The sequence below is a fragment of the Prinia subflava genome, chromosome 12 (assembly GCF_021018805.1).
Source record: "Prinia subflava isolate CZ2003 ecotype Zambia chromosome 12, Cam_Psub_1.2, whole genome shotgun sequence".
Taxonomy (NCBI): domain Eukaryota; kingdom Metazoa; phylum Chordata; class Aves; order Passeriformes; family Cisticolidae; genus Prinia; species Prinia subflava.
In genome coordinates this window covers 973,056-995,822 of record NC_086258.1, presented here as the reverse complement: position 1 = coordinate 995,822, position 22,767 = coordinate 973,056, and the positions used below count along the sequence as shown (strand labels likewise).

The 22,767-nt window shown below is 48.7% G+C and overlaps 1 protein-coding gene across 13 annotated transcripts in view; it reads left to right on the top strand.

Annotated features, from left to right (window-relative positions):
• Positions 1-22,767, top strand: part of ZNF618 (zinc finger protein 618) — a 147,083-nt gene that overhangs the window by 105,013 nt on the left and 19,303 nt on the right. For 4 of the 13 annotated variants that reach the window (XM_063410097.1, XM_063410093.1, XM_063410092.1 and 1 more), the window contains 8 exons: positions 1,097-1,186; positions 2,536-2,571; positions 3,315-3,392; positions 4,388-4,477; positions 11,612-11,800; positions 14,440-14,523; positions 15,613-15,669; positions 21,979-22,023. In XM_063410097.1, the coding sequence (XP_063266167.1) occupies positions 1,097-1,186; positions 2,536-2,571; positions 3,315-3,392; positions 4,388-4,477; positions 11,612-11,800; positions 14,440-14,523; positions 15,613-15,669; positions 21,979-22,023 (669 nt within the window). The remainder of the gene's footprint in view (positions 1-1,096; positions 1,187-2,535; positions 2,572-3,314; positions 3,393-4,387; positions 4,478-11,611; positions 11,801-14,439; positions 14,524-15,612; positions 15,670-21,978; positions 22,024-22,767) is intronic. The other 9 variants (XM_063410095.1, XM_063410090.1, XM_063410096.1 and 6 more) reach the window with 5 other exon arrangements.

The window sequence follows — 22,767 nt, the reverse complement described above, 5'->3', positions numbered from 1 at the left end:
AAGAGTTGGTTGATGCTGGGATGAAATGATGGGGTATAGGGAACAAATGGATATGAAACCAAGCTTCATCAGTCCTCCCTTCACTGAGCACCTTCGATGCCTTGGAAAGGCTGACCTGGAACAGAGACTAGACAGAGCTAAGAGAATAAAGTAGGTATTTATTAAGAGGCCTTTAAGGGTACACCTTGGGCAGTACAAGAGCCTGACTAGGGCTACACCCAAGATGGACCCAAAATGGTCACAAAATGGACAACCGGTCACAAGGTCTCTCGCTTGTTTAAGTTTTGGTCCATTTGCATATTGGGGTTTAATTGTCCAATTCCAGCTTCAGATTATGAAGTCCCATCCTTCTTGTTTTCTCTCTTCAGTCCACCGTTTATGTTTTCGGTCTTGAGAACTTGTAACAGCTGTCCTTGGTCTCCAGCAGGAAAAGGATTTGTTTTGTCTACCTACCCTGTGAAGAGAGCTTACTAGCACTTAATATGAGGCTCAGAACTGCACCCCTAGGCAGCACAGAATGGGAAAAACACAAAAGCTAAAACTTAAGGCATCACGTTACTGTCCTGTGTGCCTTGGATTGTTGGTTCGCCTGGGTTTGCTGGTTCTGCCAGGATCCTGAGTGCAGTTGGGAATCAGTAAACAGGAGCAGTGAGAAGCAGGTGTGTGCTCACATCCAGTCCACATTAGAGTTGGTTGCCATTAAGGCTTTGGTTTCTAACAGCTCATATATTGACGCTGTGTTTAGTTCTGCCCATTTGTCCCCATCCTGACCAACACCTGCTTGTCCCTGAACTTGCTGAGCCCTGAACTTCCAAAGGAGATGCGAGCAGGGCCTGCTGCCCTGCATCCTCATTGCTGTGGGGTCTGTCTTGGAGAGCAGAGCTGTCTGAAGAGGAAATAAATCAGAACATGTCCCAAGCCATACAGTGTGAGGCAGGGGGGACAGTGTGAGGCAGTGGTTGTCTGTGTGCCTCTGAGACCTGACAGAGCACGTGGGATGTGTCAGTGCATGGGGGTGCCTGATTGAGCAGTGTGGTTGCAGTGCTTGCCTTTCACCTCAGAGTTTCTAAACTGGTCTGTTTTCTTCTTCCTACAGACAATTTTAGGTACACGTGTGACATTTGTGGGAAAAAATATAAATACTATAGCTGCTTCCAAGAGCACAGAGACCTACATGCCGTGGATGGTGAGTAATGTTTTAACACTCAGAGACCTGAACTAGGCTGAGAAGTCTTTGGGGAAGCAGAATGTGGCTCTGCATGTGGCCTGTGGTGTGCAGGATGTGGCACTGCACAGGTTGCCTGTCATTGCCATGGAGGCACAGCCTACAGGCACTGCAGGAAGGAGTTTGCTGTGCCTGATTCTGTCTGTGTGCATCAAAACAACGCCTGTGCTGGGACCTGGGGACCTTGCAGTGTGTGTGCAGTGAGGTTCATGGTTAGGATGGAGATCCTGGGACTGAGTGCCTCGAGGTAAATGGTCAGCCTGATTATTTGCTGGGAAGAAAGAAGTTGGTTGCTTTTTGGTTTCTGAATTTACAGGTTTGTTTCCAACATCCTTCTCTGTGAAGTATTTCAGATTTCAGAGTTGGGAAATGTTTCATTCTTTTTAATCGTTGTGGTAGTGAACCAATGAAGTTGTCAGTGGCCCTTAAAGGCCAATTTTTTTTCTGTGACTGTAGAAGTGGCCTAGGTGGGTGACACCTGGACAGAAGCAGACACCCATTGCCAGAAGCAGTGTTTCTTTATTCTGCACTGGGGGAAATGAAGTATCAACATGCTGGCTTGCCTGCTACTTACTGAACATCTAAAGCTCCTCACCTCAGAGCCCACAGATACTCCAGAGCTTCCTGGAGTGTGCCGCAAGCCTCAGTACTGGCCAAGGAGAGTTCTAGAAAGAGACTGCTTGGAGAGCAGCAGGTTTGAATGACTGCACTGTCTCAGAAAATCAAGTGGTTTTTCACAATACATGGTTGTCCAAAAACATGGTTGTGTTTACCCGGGATGTGTGAACATCTGAACCTTCTCTAAGGACAGCCAGTGTTCTCCTGCAGGGCACCACTGCCAGCTCTCTTCCTCCTGTGGGGAGCCAGAAAAAAATGAGTGGCACTGACAGTCACTGTGAGGGGAATGTGGCTGCTTCAGTCAGAAACGTCTCAGGGAGCTCTGCCGAGGGCCACAAGAGGGCTTGGGAATGGCTCCATGTGTGTGCAAGGACTGTCCCAGCTCCTCCCTGGGACTGCTGTGTTCCAGCACACGCAGGGGTGAGGCAGCTGTGCACCTGAACTTCACCTGAGGCCGTGTCAGGGTCAGAACAAAGGCCTTGAGCATCTGTGTGTATTAGGGCTGGGCATGCTCAACCAGGTCCTGTGAGGATGCTGCTGGGAAGAGGAGGGACTGGGGCACAAAGCCTGGTTTATTCAGTGGGGCTGAAATGTGCTGCAGCAGTATGTGAAATGCAGGAGGAAAACAAGACAATTTAATAGGATTTAATTTCTGTTTTGTTTCTTCCCCTCCTTCTTCTATTCTGTGTTAGTTTTTAGTGTGGAAGGGGCCCCAGAAAACCGGGCAGGTAAGCCGAGCTCCTTTGTGTGCTTTATTTTACAAACCTTTTCAAGCATTCAGTTGTTCAGACACAGCAGGTTGATTCTGAACTTGTAAGAGTCAAAGGAGTTTTGCAGAGGGACAGGGAGCATCCTCTCTCCCTCTCCAGTGTCTACAGCCAGTAGGTTGATGCCCAGCCCTACCAGATACCAGGCTTTTGTTGCACATACATTTGGTCAGGCTTCAGACAATCAAAGAAGCAGGTGTTTCATGTCTTCAGTGATCTTGTAAATTGTTCAAGGCAGAAACCAAATTCTTCTCTAAAGTGGGTTGGGTTGTGATTTGTTGCTAGCTGTGCTGTTAGCTGGTAGAAGTCCCAGGTGGGAATTTTTTAGGTGATGTGCCTGCAGACTGCATTGCTGTGCCCACTGTCAGCAAGCACAGCAGCAATAGAGGGGAGATTCCCTGGAAGAAAATCAGGAAATATGGATCAGAGTTTGCAATGTGTTAATGCAGTTTTTCTGTGTATTTTTTAAACAATAATTCCTACAAGGCCTGTTAGTGGGCTGGGAGCAGGGGTAATCCTGGGGCACCTGAGGAGGAGGACGAGGGACAAGTCAGACAGAGGGGTCACTGGTTTATAATTCCTGCCTTCCAGTCCTGTTACAGATGGAAATGTGATTACAGGTGCAGGAGCATTCAGTGCCCATGCAGCTGTAGAAGGCAAAGCTGAGGTGTTGTCAGCTGTCCTCTGGTTCTGTTCTCTTGCAGACCCCTACGACCAGGCCGTCATCGCTGCCGACGAGGTGAAGGAGGAGGAGCCCGAACCCTTCCAGAAGATTGGGCCAAGTAAGAGTTATTATTGTTTCAAATAAAAAGTAAAGCTCAGGGATTCACACCTGCCTTTGGCCTCAGTACCTCTAGAAAAAGCAGGAAGCACTGCATTACACAGAGGGCTTGGGATTTGGGTACTCACAGGTGTGTTCAGGCTCAAAGGAGCATCAAACACCAACAGCCCTGGCACTAAGAACTGCAGCTGTATGATGTGTTCTGCTCAAGAGCTCTGCAAAGAGAAGGGGAATGGAGTTCAGGGGAAAAGCAATCTGGCAGGGGTGAGAGAGGGCTTGAAGGTGCACTGAGAGCTGGCAGGTGATTCATTCACACTGCTTTTGTGGTGGGGTCTCAAACAGAGCAGAGGGAGACAGAAAGAACACCAGGTTTTGCCAAAGCATTTCTCTGAATTTTCCATTTTGGAAACAATTGATTATCCATGGATTTTCCTTCATCTTGCAGCTTGCTGCCAGTTCTGTACTCCCAGCACTGGCAAGAGGAGGAGGTGTCAGTGTGTGGTTACACTCCAGTATTTCCAGTATCCCCAAAGCAGGAATGAGCACAGTTGTTCCAGAAAAGCCCCTTCTCCTGCAAGAGAACTCCACAATCCCAAATAAAAGTTCTCCAATACTTGAACTTGACTGTTTCCTGGTTTGACTGTTCCTGTTGTCCACACATCCCAGACTTTCTGTAACCAGAGGACAGAACTGTGCCATCTGTAATACTGACTTCAGAACTAGATTCTCTTCCTTGTTTTGCACACTTACCTGCTGTAATTTTGGAGTAATTGTCTTCAGCTTGGTCAGTTCTACTGGACATTTTATGCATGGTCCATCCCTCTGTTTTGAACTGTTTCCTTTCTTGGGAAAAGGATGTGTGGATTACAGGGCAGGTGAGTTCCACATGCATGAGGAATATTTGTGTCACCTGACCAGTTTCTCTGTAAAAAGAAACTGGGGGTTGTGCGAGAGGGCTGCCCTCCTTTCTGACCTTTGTCTTTGTCCATTTCACAGAAACTGGAAATTACACCTGTGAGTTCTGTGGCAAGCAGTACAAGTACTACACTCCCTACCAAGAGCACGTGGCTCTGCATGCCCCCATCAGTGAGTATCTGCTGCAGGGCTGGCCCAGACTGTGCAGACTGGCACCTCCAGGGGCTGTGGGTAGCACCAGGCTGGCAGGAGAGACTTCACTCTTGGGGGTCCTTCCACTGGGATTGCAGCGGGCAGGACAGAGATCATGTGCTGACCAGGACACTGTAAAGCTGAGCTGGGATCTCCTCTCACAGGGACACTGTTAGGTCTGGAATGTCCCTGAGCTCCTACCCCAGTCCATGGAATTCTACACGTTCCTTGTTGGGTTGATGGTTTAGGCTCTTGTTTAACTCAAGTGATGCACAACATTTTTATACTCCCCTAAATAATAACTGAACATACATATTAGGAAAGAAGCATCTTTCTTATGAGCTTCTGTAGAATTATTTCAAGCAGTGAGTTAAAACTGATTTCAAAATTATTTAAATGACCTCAGCAGTTTGCTACTAAATCACACTCGATAAATGATTTATTTCAGGGATCTCAGGACCAGGCAGTTGTCAGCAAAATGCATAGCACTGTGGTCTGCACTGCTCTCACAGAGGGGAGGCTTTAACAAGCAGTTCAGTGTCATTCAGTGCAAAAGTTTACTAAACGTGTTGAGAGAAATTTTTGCTAACAGCTGGATTTGAATTCTTTAAAAGTCTGTAGAGAAGTTCTTTACAGCTGAACTTCCTGCTCCCTTCCCAGCACTGTCCCGAGCTTTGCTGCGTGCCCGGGGTGTGCTGCTCCAGGGTTTGGGATGATGGAGAGGAGGGATGAGCCGAGCTCTGCACCCGGCAGGGGGCGCTTCCACCCCAAAATCACCCGAAATCGGGTTTTTAAGGGATTTAATGAGGCACCCTTGGGTTTATGGGAACATGGTCCACCAGACTGTCGCTTTTAAAGTTTGGTGGCTCTTGACAGGTGCCGTGCAGGTTCTCTAAAGCTTGAATATGGACCATGGTAGAAAATGCAGGGCATAAAATACGTGTCCAACATCATCATCACAAGTTAATCTTGTTGTCTGCCATCTGCGGAAGGACATGCCCCAGTGCTTATGATTGCACACATTACAGTTATTCCTGTGGTTCCCTGCCCCTGGAAGCTCCACCTCTTCACTCAGGTGTTTTCAGCCCTCAGCAAGGCCACTGGTGACCAGCAGTGGGGACAGCAGGGCTTGGGGTCTCTGCTCCCCCTGCAGAGAGCTCAGGAGCAATGTGCTGTGAGCAGTGTGGCTTTGCTCAGCTTTAGCTAATTCTGACCTTCCCAGTGCTTCCCATTTCAAGGGGATTCATTGCCTCTGATGTCTTTCCACCTTCCCAACCAGTTGTAGTAATACCTGAGCTGCTGGTTCCAGTCCAGGCTCTCCAGAAGGAAAGAAATCCCAGCTGCGTTTATCTGGGAGGAAGGCCCCCCACAGGCCCTGCCCCTCTCCTGGCAGAGGCAGCTCAGGCTCCTGCCTGATGCTGTGGTGGCTCCTGGGAGCCAGTTCTGGAGGAGGAGGCATGTTCTGAGTGCTGAGCTTGAAGCTATTTTTGCACCATGGTTTTTGCAGCAAAATAGAAGAAGCTGCCCCTGCTACAGGCTAGATCAGCAGGCCCTGACATATGCAGATGGGTTTCCAGTCCTTCCAAGTATCTTTAACTTAAGGTCAGATGAAGATAGTATTTTCATAAGGTTTAACCCCCTCCCCATAAACTTTTTTTTTCCTTTTTTTAACCTCTTTTTTCCTTTCCTAGTTCCCATGACCAGTAAGATTTATGATTTACAATGACAAGCCACTAACCCTGATGAGGATACAGGAGAGGGCATGATGAGCTCCCAAGGCAGGCTGGCCAGTACATCCTCACATCTTTCTACCGCTCAGACTCTGTTCTTCCCAAAATCCAAGGTCCTGTGAGGCAGCTGTTAACACCTGACTTTTGAAAAGCACTGCTGCCTTTTCTTGGGTCCTTGCAGTCAGAAGAAGTAAAGCTGAGACTGTGTCTTTAGCCTGGCCTCATTCTTCTGGTTATAAGGCAAATGTTGAAAATCCAGTCATAATGGGAATGGGTGAGGAAAGCCCTTCAGCATCACCAGTTCATCTTTCTGGGTCTCTGCTTGAGTGCAAGCTTCCCTTCCAGAGCCTGTGTTTCTGGTCTTCTGTCACAATGAATGAGAAGTCACTGAAAATGGGTAAAACAAGGAATGATATTCTGCAGATTCAATAGCATCTTGTGGGATAATTTCTGGTCAGTGCTGCTGGATAGCTGCTGTGTGGAAAAGAGCTCTGCTGTGGGCTTCCCTGGAATTGTTAATGCCAAATATCTCCTTCCAAAATTCCATTTTCTGAGTGAGGAGTAGGGGCTTTTTCATAAGATTAGAACTGGGCTATGACTCTTTAAAAATAATATTCTTATGCTGTTTCTGTCAACATATTCGCTCTTTTGAAGAAGGCTGTCAGAGGCTGCTTCCAAAAAATGAAAGTGGATTGTAGGCACATTCATTGTCCCAGTTTTAGAAACATTTCTGAATGGAGATTCATGGGGGAGGGCTCAGAGATGTTTCTGTCCTCCTTCCGGCTCTGGCTGCTCTGTAAGATGGAGTTGATTGAACCATGTTTGCTGGGGCTGGGCTGTTGGGATTGCTCAGGAGGATGCAGAGAGATTGTTCAGGGCATGAAGTGACAGAACAGAGGGAACAGCTACACACTTAGAGGATGGGGTTAGATGGGATTTTGGGAAGAAATTCTGAGTACCCAGTTAGGAATTGGACGATGAGGTCCTGCCATAGGGTACCCGGAGAAGCTGTGGCTGCCCCTGGATCTGTGGCAGTGTCCGAGGCCAGGCTGGATGGGGCTTGGAGCAACCTGGGATAGTGGAAGATGTCCCTGCCCACAGCAGGGGAGTTAACAAGATGATCTTTAGGGTCCCTTCCAACCCAAAGCAATCTGGGATTCTGGGACTCTGTGATGAGTTTGCAGTGCAGAGAAAGCCTGGGGTACCTGGGGTGTGAACTGGCTATAAATGCACCAGCAGTGGGATTGAGCTTGGTGAGTCAGGCTCAGGAGTGTGCATTCATCTCTGCCTGGTACCTGCAGATACGGCCTCAGACTCCTGGGTCATGGAAGTATGGGCAGAGAGCAGTAAAACCAGCACAGCTCTCCATGGCTCTGCTTCCAGGCTGGAAATCTAAGGTGATGTCAGGGCCCTGAGACTACTCAGAGCTCTGAAAGGCCCTGAGAAGCCCCACATGGGGCTGTGCCTGCAGCCACACTCCTGCTGTAGCCCAGCTCTGAGCCACACACCCTGCCTGAGCTGTCTCAGCTCAGTTGTGGAGGTGCCCATGCCTGGCTGTGGGTCCCATGGGGTTGTACCCCAACCCACAGCTGCATTCCCACCTTGATGTCAACCCTGTCTGGGCACCCTGGGCCTCACTGAGGATCACTGGTCCTGGCTAACTTCACCAGAGCTGATCCTGCTGCTCACCTGTGGATTGACTTGCCAGGCTGGCCACACACCTGTCTTGTTGCCATGAACTTCCTGATCACCTGGACTCATGACTGAAGCTGGCTGTCACATCTGGGCCTCACTCACTTCTCTCAGGGTCTGTGAGATGGGCCCTGCCATCCCTGGGATCGTTCCTGGCTCTCCGGGGGACAGACAGACCTACACCCACCCTGACACCTGAGATGCTCAAGGAAGTTCATCAAGGCTTGCTGCTCAATTCATTTCCGTATTGGATGCAGACTGGATACAATTTATTCATCCAAAGTGCTTAACTGCAGTGTTTCATTGAGGCAGCTGCCATTTTGGTAGTACAGCTGGTTCCCACACAGACCCTGCCTAATCAGGAAGAAACAGCTCCAGATTCCAATTAGATGGTGAATCTTTGCTTCCTCCAGTTCAGTGAGGGAAATCTGTGAGTTCAGGTGTTTTTCCCAGTCACTCCCACAGTGTTTTAGCTACAAGTTCCACCTGTTTGTGTGTATAAAGACACACGTTAAAAAATTGATAGGTTTGAGCACAGGGGTTTTCCTGTGGAAAGACCTGTTTGCCATAGCTCGGGTGTCTGCTTAGAGTATGGAATTTCAGGCCATTGTTAAGGAATCCTTTTCCAACACATTCAGTGAAGGCAGTTTTTTCTCCATAGGTGATGGTACAATTCCATCTGAACCATCAAAATGCTTCCCTACCCATCCTGACTAGATCTTTCTAAACAAATACCATACACAAATTATTAACCAGCATTTTTACTTGGAAAAAGTGATATTGCTGAGACAATGTGGTTCCTGTTGTGGTGGTACATCGTGGTAGTGTGTGGATTTGTGTGCCAGATTTTCTCCTTGCTGCCACAGCTTACCAATCACAGGACTTTAAGGTCTTCTCAAAACCAGGAAAGCCAGGAGGGACCACTGTGATCTCTGGACTGCCTGGAGAAACACATTCTGTAGGATTGCCTTGGTTGAATTGCACACAGATATGCTTTAGAGTGACATCTAATCTTGTGTTTGAGTGACAAAAATGCAGCAATCTCATAAGGTAATTATTTTGATGAATTATTGCCTCCACTAAATTAAGACTAAAATTAGCCAGCTGTAGCTTTGAGCACTGGGTTCTATTTATAACCTTGTCTGCTCAGTGAAGGAGGACTAAGTTACCGAGTTTCTGGCCTTTTCTAGACCTGGTCTAGCCTGCTCTTCAGGCCCTGGTTAAATCACAGGAGTGGCTTGTGTTTCTATTGTAAGCTTTGCTGTTCTTGGCCTTTGGTTATCCTCTTGTCTCCTCTGAGTGTTCTCCAGTCTGTTCTCCACCCTCAGGCAGGGCATGCACCAGCTCTGGGTCAGGAGGGATCTGAGAACTGGCACTGCCTTCCTGACCCCCTTGGAAATTTCTGATTGCTCTCCAAGGAGCAGCTCAGCCTTTTCAACCTCAGTGTCACTCTGGAGCTCCTCTGCAGCCATGCTAACCAAGCCCAGCAGTTATCGAGCTTTTCCTGCTGCCAGGCTGGACCCCCCACTGTTCTCAGCATCTCCTGCACCAAGTGTGTCCTTCAGCACACCCTGGGCCATCCTGCAGGGCTGCAGCACAAAGCCCTGAGTTGGCTGCCTGCAGACCATGCAGTGAGAATCACCCTCCACATCACTGCAGCTTCCACCGGGTTGGGGCTCCGCTGCCTTCTGAGAGGGTTTGAAAAGCTCCACAGCAGCAGTTAGGAGGTCACTGCCCACAGTGCTGTCTCCAGTCTTGCTGCAGATCTTGAGGTGGGAGGTTTTTGTGGCCATTCAGCAACTCAAGATTTTCACTTTTAGAAACATCTTGGCCTTTTCATCAGCCTGAGGCTGTGAGTTCCACAGTGAAGGTGACTTTTCCAGAGTGGAGCAGAAGAGCTGTGTGATGCTCTCTACATGTGTTGTTCAGCCTTCGGAGGGAATTTGGCATCTGATGAAGTACAGACTGAACATTTTTTTCCTAATGAACTGTTAGCTTCCTCCAGACTGCTAGAACTGATATTCCTTTGTCTGTCTTGCACTGCTGTTCAAAACTCTTTCTCTGCTGAGTATCAGACGGAGCAGCCTTCTCTGTAGGGTCTCAGATTGAAGACATACTGTTTGTTTCATTTGGGATGAAGAAGAATAAATTTTGTAGGTCATCACAGCATTGAGACTTGTCCTCAGGCCCCAGAACAGTATGTGGGTTGCAGAGGATGTGCAGTGATGCTCACTGTGTCTGGAACTGAAGAGTTGCTGATGGCTGTTTCTTGTGGCATGGATGGGGAATAAAGCAGCCATTGGTGGGAATGGCCCTCCTGGGAAGCAGATGATCCACAAGCTGGAAATTTTCATATCTGACTACATTTTTGCTGGCAGTTTGGCAGCATCTGGAGGAGGATTATCCATGGAGATTGAAAGGAAGTACAGAGAGCAAAACAAGCCTCCTGCCTATTTATCTGGCTGGAGACCAAGCAGAGAAGTATCCTGAATAAACTGTGAGAAAACCACCATAATCTCCTGCAGAGCTACATTGATGTGAGGAAATGTCAGCCTGGGGCTGTGTGTCAGAGCAAGTGAAGCAAAACCCCTGGAACTGCAACCCTCTGTGAATGTAGACACTCCCAGTCCCCAGTGCCGCTAATGAAGGTGAGAGCCAGTTACAGTCAAGGTCTGTAAAGTGTCCTGGGATTTTGGAAATGAGCATCCTGTCCCAGCCTGGAGGACTTCTCCCCTGTTTCAGAGTCAGGCTGTGGTGCTGCCGTGGTGTTCCCCTGAGAGCTGCTCAGTGTGGATGAGTATTTCTCACTCACAATGTGTAGGATGTGCAGGTGCTGCTGTTGTCCCTCCACCTTTAGGCATCCCACAGTATCACTGTAAAAAGCACTGGTAGGGAGCTGGGACTGTGGGTTAGTTGAACCTTCCTTGTTAGTAATTTTTCATGACATGTGGTTGGAGTGGGACTGAGGCTTCAGGACCCATATCCAAATTTCCATAGAAGAGGCCCCTTAGGAATGGAGGGGGTTTCTCCATTTATGTAATGGTTTATTTAATCCATGTGATGCCCAGATGAAGGGCTGTCCTCCTGAAGGTGTTTTGGCTGATTTTTGGCATTGAAAATTCCTGGTGATTCTCACTATATGCTGCAGAGACCAAAATACAGATGCATTCAAAGAGCAGTGTATCCCAGTAATATTCAGAATTTCTATGCATGTCATCAGTCTAGAGATGGGACCAAAAGCCTTTACTCACTCTGCCTCCTAATTCCATTCCATACCCAACAGTGCCCTTTCCTTTGTATTTGGTCAAAGAGACAATATATGTAGCAGCAGATTACTAGGATTTATTCAAGCTCAAGAAACAAAGATGTAAACTACTGCCTACTCAGAGCTCTGAGTAGTTTAGAAACCTGCTCCCAAAATTCAGTCCATAGAAATGGAGGCCAGAGCTGCAGGTGCCCGCAGCCAGGCCATGGAAATCACTCAGTGCTCCTGGATGGATGGGTGATTCTTGCTGGGTTGGTCCTGTGGCAGGTAGAGGTGTGGAAGGGAACAAACGAGCTTCCCCAGTGTCCCCTTGGGTGAGGGGGAGCCCAGCTCTGCCCGGGGGCTCGGTGGATCAGCAGCCCCAGCAGGCCCCGCTCTGGGAGCTCCCTGGCTGTGCAGGCACTAGTTCTGCGTGTTCATATCCAGAGTTCTCTCGATCTCCACTCTTCGTGGCAGTGAAGACACAGACAAGCCAGTCCAGCAAAAAGTCTCCGGCGTCCATAAACCGCTGTTCCAGCCTCCTGCACCGCACTCCCTCCGGGGTCCCGCCCGCGTCCCAGTCCCAGATGTTCCGTGCTCCAAATTCCGGATCCCCGGGAAGCAAGGCCATCACAGGTACCAATTGTCTTTCAGCTTTCTGAACTGCTTACTGTCCAGTCCTGCCCTGGGTTTTGACCCTTCCTAGTCTCAGTCTGCTCCATCTGTGGCTGTCCCAGAAAAGCTGCCCCCAGAAGCAGTTGAGGGGATTGGATCCTTTACTCTCTCTTCCCAGTGACAAGTTGTTTCTGTTAAACATCATGGTAACCACAAGGTACAAAAGATCCTGTTTCAAATCCTGGTGTCACAAACGGAGAAGTTTCCTGACAAGGATTGGTGCAATGACTTGTCAGGAATGGGGAATTTCTGCTTGGTTTTCAGCACTGTTTGGCATTTAGTGTTTGTTTCCCTCAAGGTGATGTTTTCAGGGCTAGGCCTCTGCCTTTGGAAGTGAAATGGAGTACAGGTGTTTTCACAGTGCTCCATTCCCCACAGGAACCTCCAAAGATAAACAGAAAAATCAGTATTACAGAACCTTTAGTGAGGAGTTAGAAAATGCAAGTTAAGATTCATCCTCCCATTGTCTCAGTTTCCTCTTTCTGAACAAGATCAAGCCTAAAAAATTTTTTTTTAAAAAAAGAGAGCAAAGACTGCTGAAAAATAACAGTTAGTAAATAGGATGTGAAACAGTGTACCATGTGCAGTCCACTGGGAAGCACTCTCTTAAGTGTGTGGGATTGATGGATAGAGATTCCATTTGGGTGCAGAAGAAGGGCTGGTCAATCAGATGGTGTTTAAACAGCCCTAGAATGTCTGGCATGGACAGATGCTGAATATGAGAGGTGGCTGCAGTGAGAGAGGCCATGGATGCTGAACAAGGATGGATTTTGTTGGATGACACATATCCACAGCTGCCAAGGACTTGGTCCATGCAGATAATAGTGCTTCAAATTCAAAAGGTTGCAATACAAGGAGAGAGAACAGAGTGAGCTGCCCCCTCAGTGTGGGAAGGGCACAGTAAGACCAAGCAGGTACATTAAACCAGATTTTTCTTACTGCCTGACTTGGGGGAGGTTTTGTGGGAAGCTAAGGGATGAAGGCAAAACCACCATGCAAATTCTATACAAAGATCTTTGGAGACCTCCATCTCACTTCCACTTGTGACATAAGCCAGGACTTGAACCTGGGTCTCTTGGGAGGGGTGGGTTGACCCAACCATTATGTCACTGTCTGATTTTCCTGTTACTTAAGGCCTCTTGTTTCTATTACTTATCTGTCAAGTGGCATAGATGGATAATGTCTCCAGTTCTTTTCAGCCCTGTTTGATGTGTTTCTGTTTCAGTTGATTTGGTTACCGAGTTTGCTCATTCTCCAGAATTTTAGGAGTCAGGAGTGTAATTGATTGAGAGTTTGAGAAGCCTGCTCAGGACTTGGAAGGGTCCACTGAGGACTGGCTGGGCCAAAATCCACGGGCTGGGCTGTTCCTGCAGTTCAGGTCTCTGGTAGCCCCAAAGCCCACGTGTGTGAGCCACACTGCAACCCTGGGAGCCTGCAGGGAGCCAGGGCCTCTGCCAAGTCCTGACAGCAGTTGTGACCACTCCAGTGATCTGCAGGAATAAAATCATGATCTGGCACCAGTTTTCAGCAGTCCTCATCACTCCTGAATGAAAGACTTGAGTCCTCAGCCCTGCCCAGTCTGCAGGCTGAGCCCAGCAGAGCCAGGCCAGGCCGTGCCCACACAGGTGACAGTGGGCTCCAGAATGAGAGTGCAGGGCAAGGGCCTGTCCAGCACAGGCCACACACATTGCTTTGGCCAGTTCATTTTTTTTTAATCTCTAGTTTATCCTTGGAGCTACTACAGTAGATCCATTTCCCTGGATATTGCAAACCCAGTGAAGTGAGACAGGACCTCAGGTACTGAGGGACACCAGCTCGAGCAGGGTGGGAGGCCCCGAGCTGTGCAGTGCAGTGATGCTTCGGGACTCTGGCCACTGCCAGGGGCAGGAAGCCCCTGGGCCCACGGGAGGAGCCCTCCCAGTACAGTCACTGGCACTGCCCTGTGCAGTGGCTGCAGTGTGCAGAGCAGTGCCCTGCCAGCAGCAGGGCTGGCCTGCCTGGCCCCAGCGGGGCTCTGGGGACAAGGGCACTGTTGGGAGGCACAGAGCCAGAGGATCTTCCACAGCTTTTCCAGACATTGTGAGCAGGCCCTGAGACAACCCTTCAGGCCTCTGCTTCAACATTTCCAGGAGGCTGTTTATGAAAGGAACGCAGGTGACTGGGAAGCACAAGGAAAGCTGGCACAGTGCTTCTGTAGGTGACACTTTGGTGTGGTGCTGAGGCCCCAAGTTCAGTCTCAGACTGGTCACCTGTGCTCACAGGCTTTGAGGGCTGCTTGTTACCTTAAGGAAGAGTAAGATAAGGGTTGGGTTTTTTTGCAGGGGAGGAAGCCATGACCTTTCTGGTTCAGTCAGGACTGGTGTTCATGGGCTCCCTAAGAGCCAATCCAGGCCACCTCAGCCAGAAGGCATTCAAGAAAAATACCCACCTGTTATTCCTTCACTGAATCTGGCCCATTTGCCTCCAAAATGAGGTATTTGACCTTTCTGCTGTATTCAGGGTCTATAATTATGTGGCACAGGAGCATGCCTTGCCTCCTGTCTGCCTGGTTCTGTATCCAGTGTTGACCAGACACCATTCCTGGTTTATTCTCCACCCAGCAGAAGGTGCTTTCAGCAGAAGAGTGGAAGGCAAAGTGCAAAACAACTTTGAAGAAACAAACAGCAATTCCCAGAACTCCAGTGGTAAGTGTGGTCACCCCTTCCTGCTGCTTCTGTGTTCTTCTCCAAGCAGGATCCAGCTGTGCTCAGTGAATGTTGATGTGTTATGGGGTACCTTGTTTAAGCTCAAGGGCAGCCAGCTCTCCTGGGTTACTCTCCCTCCTCCCCAGGTTTCTGGCACTCCAGCCCTGTCAAACAGGGGATGTTGGAAATTCTGCTGCCAAGGACCAGGTACTTGAGCATAGACTTTTCAGAGGGGAGCCAAGATGTGGAGAAAGGATGGATGGAGATCAAGCAGTACTTGTGCTGTGTCTGTGTATCAGTGCAGTCCTGGTGGAGCAATGACATTTGCAAGCAGCAAAGTTTGAGGACTGTGGATAGAACAGCAGTTTGCAGGTTACAGTGATGCTGAGCATGACTGTTTATTTAAATATCATTATAACCCTTGTCCAGCTGTTTGTGCAGTCACTACATGGAGGTCACAGTGAATCAGATGTATGTGAGACCAAAATACATGTGCTAGAAGGAATGAAAATCCCCTCCACTTGTGCAGTTTCCTTACAGCATTAAGTCCAAGTGGTAGTAACTGAACATAACCAGTGGCCTAGACAATTTGGTACAGATCCACCACCTATATATTTTTTGTGCAAGGTTTTTATCCTGTCTATGTGTTGCCTGGCCTTCCAGTGGGCCACTACCATTCTTCATGCTCCCTAATTGGAGCAAAAGTGGCAGACCAGATGAAACATAATTTTGGCATCTTGCTGCAGAGATAATTAACATGCCAGCAGAAAAGCCTGGCCTCCCTCCATTCCCCATCCAAAAGAAGCATAATATGTGGTGTTGGCAATGCCTCTGGCTGGAATGGACAGGTAAGGGGTGGGGTATCTCTCTGGAGCAGGTTACACAGTGTCTTTGGGGGTTATATCTGCCTCAGAAGCAAGGGGCTTTCTGGAACCATGTTGAAAAGCAGTGATGTGGTTTTGGGAAACCCATGTGTGGTAGCAGAGTGGGTGATGGGGAATGGGGAAAAACGTTGTTTGTTGCTAAAATATTGTGTGTTGTGTTTTGGGGAACAATCCTGTACTAATCCATCGTTCGCCACAATTGCAGCTGGTCATTCGGGGACGGAAAAACCTAAAGAAAAGAGGTGTAAGCAGAACCCATCAGGTGAGCTTGACTCTGTTTCAGGCCCTTACTCCTGCTCCTGCTGGACAGTCAGGAGTCCTTGGGGCTGCCCAGGCCCTGGTCAGTGAGCCCAGCCTGGCTGTCAGACATGTCTCAGGGCAGTGTAGTCACTGACTACCAGAGTTCCCAGCCTGGCTGCAGCCCTGGTCATGGCCCTGGCCTCTCAGCAGCTCGTGTCTTGTCTTCTGTGGGTACTGTCAGTGTTTTGAAGGGTTTCAAAGCCTTTAAGTGCACATCTGTAAATGCCAATACACCACTTGGGGCCCTGACTCCTCTGGAGCCCTTGGAAAGCAGCAGCCTGAGACTGTACCTATTTCATTCCTGTCAAACCCTGTACAGCCAACAAAGGAAGGGCAGAAATATCTTCCTTCCTATCAGACAGCTCGTTCCTGAAGCCAAGAAAGCTGCATTGTAAACCTGCTGGCTGCTCTTGTCAAGTTTTGCAGGAGGGGAGGTGAACCTGTAGCATGAACCTGTCCAGGAAGCTCTGGCAAGAAACACACACAAAGAGTGGCTGTACTTCAGTTCTTTCTGAACTATTTAATACTGACCCACTGTTGCTGTGACACATCTCCCAGACTGTCCCTGCCATCTCCTTGAACCAGCTCACATTACACTCATTCTCCTCCATCTGTTTCTTTCTGGACTGCAACGTTTAAATCATAGAAAAAACCAAAACAAAGGCAGAAATTCTTACAAGTGGAGTAGCAAGTTTCATATGATTTGCTCATCTTGTTTCCCTGTAAGGAATGTTTCTGTCTGCACCACATGTAGTTTATTTTAGTGGCTCAGTCGGGGGCCTGGCAGGCTGCAGGGGAGTTGCAAGGTACTCATCTTAACCTTTGATTGAGCCAGGAAACCTGAGGAACTCAAGTGAGCTGCCCAGGACTGGTTTGAGGGGAGTTGGGCTCTGGTTAGAAGCACTTCCTTTCTGCATTAAGCAGCTGACATGCTCCTCAAAGCCAGGCTGGTGTATGAGGATCTATAAACCTTTTCCCTTTTTCCATCCTTTATCTATCCTACATCCTCTTTTCTTCCCCAGCCCTGTTTTCCCCCTTTGGCTCCATTTTTGTGCTGCTTCCTACATGTCCCATTCAGTGCTCTTTTCCAGCCCTTGCACCAAGCCATTTCTCCTTTTATGCCTTCCAGTTCTCAGCAGTCCCAATGGCCTCATTGACAGCAGCCTGGGTGAGCATCACCAGTCACTGTGACTGTCACTGGTGATCAGAGAGGCCCTGGAGAGCTCTCTGTGCTCAGTGTCCAGGCAAAGCTCTCTGTAGCTGCCTTTTGGAAGAGTTGACATGTCCAACCTCCCCGTTTTCCTTCTTTCCATGGCTGTGTCTCAGTGGGTGGGACAAACACCATGTGGCTTAGTGTCACATGTGGGCTGGGAACTCTTGGGTGATCCTGGCACCATTGGCTTGTCCTCTCTTGTGCTCCAGCCAGCAGATTTCTCCCAGGCAGGGAAGCAGGTGGTGGTAATGTGGTGGGGAATGACAGAAGGATGGAGACTTCTGTCTTCCCACTCCCATCTGCTGTTTGGTTGTCACCAAACTGCTGCTGTAAGGAACAGTCACCAGGTTTGGGAGGTAAATGTAGGTCCCAGCTGAGCAGCCAAAAGCTGTGTGGCTTGGCCTTGTTAAATGCCTGATGGCTCTTGCTCTCTGTGAGTGTGAGTTTTGTGTCACAGGCTGGGATACAGAGCCACTCAAGAGAGCAGCAGGAGTTTTTTAGGCCACCCAGCTGCGGACATTCTGCTTTTTTCCCTGTGTCACCATCCTGACTGCAGTGGCACAGACCCCTTGGTGTCTGGAGTGAGAGGCAGGGCAAGCAGAGCAGGAAGTCAGCTACTAAAACCACCTAAAATACACTGGGGTGGAATGCTGCAAGGAGTCCTGAGTGGGAATGAGAATGGAACTAGAATGGAAAATGTTGGATTTCAGATGTCTCTTCCCTATGCACACAACCCTAGTCCTTGTCACAGTGAAAGCAGGTACCTGGCATCCTTATCTGTGTGACCTGGCATCTGGCTGCCCATGAAACAGCAGCTCTGTGCTGCCTGGCAAACACTGCTTTGGGCCTGATTTGAGTCCCAGCTTTGTCTCCCCGCAGGGCGGGATGGAGACAGGGAGTGGGTGAAGGACTTGAGCTGTCATCCACCTTATGATTGGAGAATATCCCATATACTCATGGAAAAGGGTCTCCACAGCCACTTGAACTTGCTTTTTGATGAAACCTGGAAGTTCCACAGTGCTTTAAAAATAGCATCTTTTTAAAATGTTCCAATTGCTCCCTTCTGCTGCCTCGGGAGCACAAGCAGCAGAGGTCCCAAGTCACATGGAGCTTCTGTTCATCAACTGCTGAGCTAAGGGAGGTCCAGAAAGCAGTGCCTGATCCTGAAGCATGGAATTGGCTCACTGGGATGAACAGCAGAAGCTGTTATTCCTTAGGGTGCCATAAAGCTGCTTTCAAGTCAGCCCTCCCTGGCAGGGGTCATTCTGCTGACTCTTGACACATGTTGGGGTTTTCTGGTCTCGGTTCTCAAGAGGCCAAGCAATATTTCAAGGCCAGCTTGTGCAATGTAAAAGGCAGAGATGATCAGCCTGAGCATGGGTGGGGAAATCTGCAGAAAGGGGCTGAGCTGAGTGTTTGGGCCATAGTGAAGGTTGCTGCCTTCCTTTTCATCCCTGTGTGGTTGGAGAGGAGCCTTTGGCTGGGGCTGGGCCCTGCTCTGGTGCCCTCTGTCACCACAGGGCTCCCAGCTTTGGGATCTTCCTGGGCTCTCGCTTCTCTGACTCCAGACAGGAACAAGAGCCATCTCTAATTCGAGTGTTTACAGCCTAATGCAACTTGAGCCAATATTTTGGGCACTGTGGATAACTCCTTTGTGAAATGAAGGCTGAGAGGGATTAAGGGAATTGTGAGAATCCAAGAAGTAAAATAAAGGCAAAAAAGGAGAAAAAAGGCTCTTTAGTTTCAACACCTTTGAATACAGCCATCAAAGGGCAAATTTAATTAGGGTTAAATCATCTAATTGAAATTGGCAGTGTTTGTTGAAGTCTGAATTTGCTCAGTGTTACGGATGTGAAAGAGAACAGTTATCATTATGTAGGGAATTGGGAAATATTTTGAACTTTCAAGGTTGATTTAAGCTGTATAAATGTGTCTCAATTTCATCTGCTGCTTTAGGGAACTATTACTGTCAGAACTTCCAGTGCAACAAATTTTAGCATTTAGAGTTTTTAAAACGTCAACACTTTTCATTTCTATTTACACAGGGAAGCTTTGCTTTCCAGCACTGTTTATTCCAGACTGGGGAGAGGGTCAATGGAAATGCCTTCTGTTTTTTGAATCAGTTCATGCCAAGCTGAGATGAGATTGAGACCAAAAAATTTTGATTTCCTACATTTTATTTAGAGTAAAAATTCTTGGAAAAGCCTGAGAATCTCCCATTGTCAGGACTTAAAGGACACAGGACTAGATTTTAAACATGGATTTTCAGAAATCACAAGCTTTCTTCCCTGGTGTGGCCATACGTCCCCCTTTGCTCATCCCCTGTAATCCAGCCATCATGCAGGCCATCTGGGGGGATTTCTGCTGGAAAGACAGCATTTTTAGGATAGCATCTTTGGTGGGTGAGTGCAGCTTTAGTGTTTGTGGCATAATAATTCTTCATTACTCTTTGCAGTGTGACATTACCACAGCCAGCCCCCATGCCTCTGCCTCCTGAGGTGCATCCAGCTGCCTCTCAGGCTCTGTGAGCACAAACAACTTCAATTAACATTCATCTGGTAATTCTTGTTCTTGTCTGTAGTTGGTTTGTGAGTGCTACAAGTCTCCATGGAGTTGGGAGAGCCAATGACCAAATTTGAGGAGTGAGGAAAAGGGGAAGGGGGAGTTGTTCTGTGAGTTCCAGCTCTGTGCACTGCACAGGGTGTGCTGATGGTGGGGCAACACAATTGCACAAATAGACAGAGCTGTATTTTCAAAGCAGCCTGAAGTGCTGTGCCCAGAAGGAGGGTCAGGAGCTGAGTGCAGTTCCCACCAGGAGAATGAGAGTCACACAGGGAGAGGTTCAGTTAAGAAGGTGTCACTTTGCTTGGTTGCATAAATAAGTCACTGTGTCCTCTGGGCATTTGTGTGGAACTGAGGTTTCTAGGAATGAACTGTTTATTTCTGGTGCCACATTCATTTAAGCTGTTCCAGACTTCTCATATTCAACAGGCAACTTGCAGACAGGAAGAAATATATCTGGGTTAAAATAACCACTCAGCAGCCAGTCTCTGTGGGTGATATCCTGCCAATTGCTCCAGAGCCTTGGGACACTGGGGAAGAATTGAGGCAATTCATAAGAAAGCATTGAGGCAAGGAGCACTCAGCAGCACTGGGACACGCAGCCAGGGGTAGGGCTGAGGATTGCAGTCTGCAAGCACAGACACTGCCCTGGGCAGGGCATGGCCAGCAGAGCCCCTGAGAGAACGCGTGGGCAGAAAAACCTGAACTCTCATTTTGCCTGGAGAATCTGTGGAGGGAAAGATTACAAAGCCCCAGTGCAAGGTGATATATTATTAATCAGTCAAACTCTGGTATTTCTATGATTGTTGCCTGGATGGCTTTAGTGGAAGTGACTGTGCTGTAACAGGGACCTGACAAAGCATGGATAAAAAATTGTCCAGTTATGAAGACCAGAAAAATCCTAAGAGAGTCTTCCTTCACATAAAACAGTGTTGTATTGAGTACCTGAACTGCTGTTTCATACTGACAGTGGTTTCCATGGGAGTAGGAAGGCAGGCATAATGAGGACACTGTGTCAGCACTTCTGGCTGGAGAGCAGCCAGAGGTGGCAATGAAAATTCCTTGGGCTGTTTTAAGTGTTCTGTGCCACTGCTGGGCTCTGTGCCTGCTCTGGATTATATTCTTCTCTGGGGGAACAGTGAAGTTGGGGTTTGCCCCTCAAAAGCTGACGTGCAGCTGGGCTGCTGCAAGAGCTCTGGAACGCCTGGAGCTGCGGAAGGTGCCAGGGCCATCTGTGTGTTCCCTGAGTGAGCACGGCACTTCCCGGAGCAGGGACCAAGCACAGCGAGAGAGGGGTGCCTGGGGGAGCCTGCCCTGTTCAGCTGCTCAGCAGCACCAGGTTAGGGGCTTATTTCAGTGAAGATCTTGCCTCAGGTACAGAGCTCAGCAGGTGCAGGAGCACCTGGAGCACTGCTGGCTGATCACAATGTATGAAGTGATCAGCAGCATTCCGTGGGAGCTGGTGTCTCCCACGCGTCCCCTTTCCACAGCACTGTCCAGTCATGTCGTTGCCAAGCATCATCCATGCCTTCATCTCCATTCCTTACGGGCTGGCCCTGCCATCTGGAGGCCTCTTCAGCAGCTCAGTTCCTCAGCACGTTGGGATGTTCAGCAGGAAGGCTCCCTGTGCTTGACCCATGCAGTTCATGAGGGCGCTTTTCCTTCCAAGGAAACCGGGCCAAGTCTGTCAGGGAGCCCTGAGAGCCTCAGTCACGGATGTGCCAGCTCACAGCCTTGGATCTAGGACACTTCTGGAAATGCTCTGAGTCCATGACTGAATATTTAACATCAATAATTAATGATTTCTGCCCTTCTGCAGGGATTTGACCCCAAAGGACCTCACCTGGGAACTGTAGGAAACCACACATGGTGTGAGGTGCTGGGATCCCTGCTTCTGCTCCAGGGCACTCGGGGCTGGATGCAGACAACTCCTGCTTGCCCCAGGGGCAGCCAGCACCCGGGTTTCAGTCACACCTTACAGAAAGGCAACCTGCAAGGTGTGCTGCACAAGAAATGTGCTTTCTCAGCCTGAAGTAACTGCACTGCTTAGGAACTCTCTCCTTTGACATCCAGGGAAGAGTGAAACACCCTGGTTTCCTCTCAGCTTTAGTTTAAAGAAGCTGCATGGTGAAATTGGGAATTTGCATCTGTAGCACCAAAGAAAGCCTTTGTAAGAGGTTTCTTGCCCTGTGGCTTTTCTTTGCTGGCCTCCCTCTTGTTTCCATTGCTGTAGCATTGGGTATGTGTTAAAATCCCTGGACATTTTAAATTGGACAGGAAAGATGCAGAACTCTGGCCATGAGAAATGGAGAAAGGGAAAGAAAATGGTTGGACATGTTGGATTTTCTGGTAAATGGAGCTCCCATCCTGCCCTGCCCTGGATAACTCTGGAAGTGTGGAGTAGGGATAAGGAGCAGGGAGCAAGTGGGCAGAGCTGTGTAGAATACAGCAAGGTCTCTGCCAGTCTCAATATTTAAATCTCTTTCTTTTTTGCAGAAACCGCAAGTCCCCTGATTTCAAATCATTTCCCGCTTTTACAAAGTAAGTGTGATGGATGTCTGTTGTGCAGAAGGTGGGGACTGCCTTCCTGCAGCCCTGCTGTCCTGCCCTCTGAGCAGTTTTCATCAATAAATGTTTTTTTATTATGAGTCCAGGTGTCAAAGAATAAAATGCCTCATTTCTGTGGCTCTGGTGTCAAATTTAAATGCAACAGAAACCCTCCAGGGTGTTTCCATGCAGTGTGGGGTGGCCAAATCACTTCAGCCTTCAGGGAGGTTTTTTTGTGAGCATGTTCTGAGACCAAGATTTGAAAATGAAACCCATATTTAAGTTACATTTACACACAGAAAAATTTATCAGGCTCAGCTCAGTAAACACTTGCACAGCGCCAGTTCCCTGTGGCCTGTGAGCACGGATTGGAAATGGGGAGCGAGCAGGAGGAGAGAGGGAGCAGGTTTTGGGATGGATGGACAGGTGATCTCTTCTGGACATTCTGCTCTGTGGCCTTGATGCTTTCAGCAGGTGGAGCTTCTTCCTTTGCCTCGCAGTGTGTTCGGTTCCTGGCACTGGGATTTGGGGGTGATACCGTCTGTGCCAGCCTGGTGATGCGGGCCAGCCCTGAGTGCTGCACCCTGAGCGCTGCACCCTGAGTGTGGCCACAGCAGAGGTGGACAGGTGTTCTTCCTCCTCTTATAAACCTGAGAGAGAAGCAATGGCCTTATTCAGGACACGAGTTCATGTGGGAAGAGAAATCCAATTAATGCCAAGATGTTTGGCAAGGGTGGT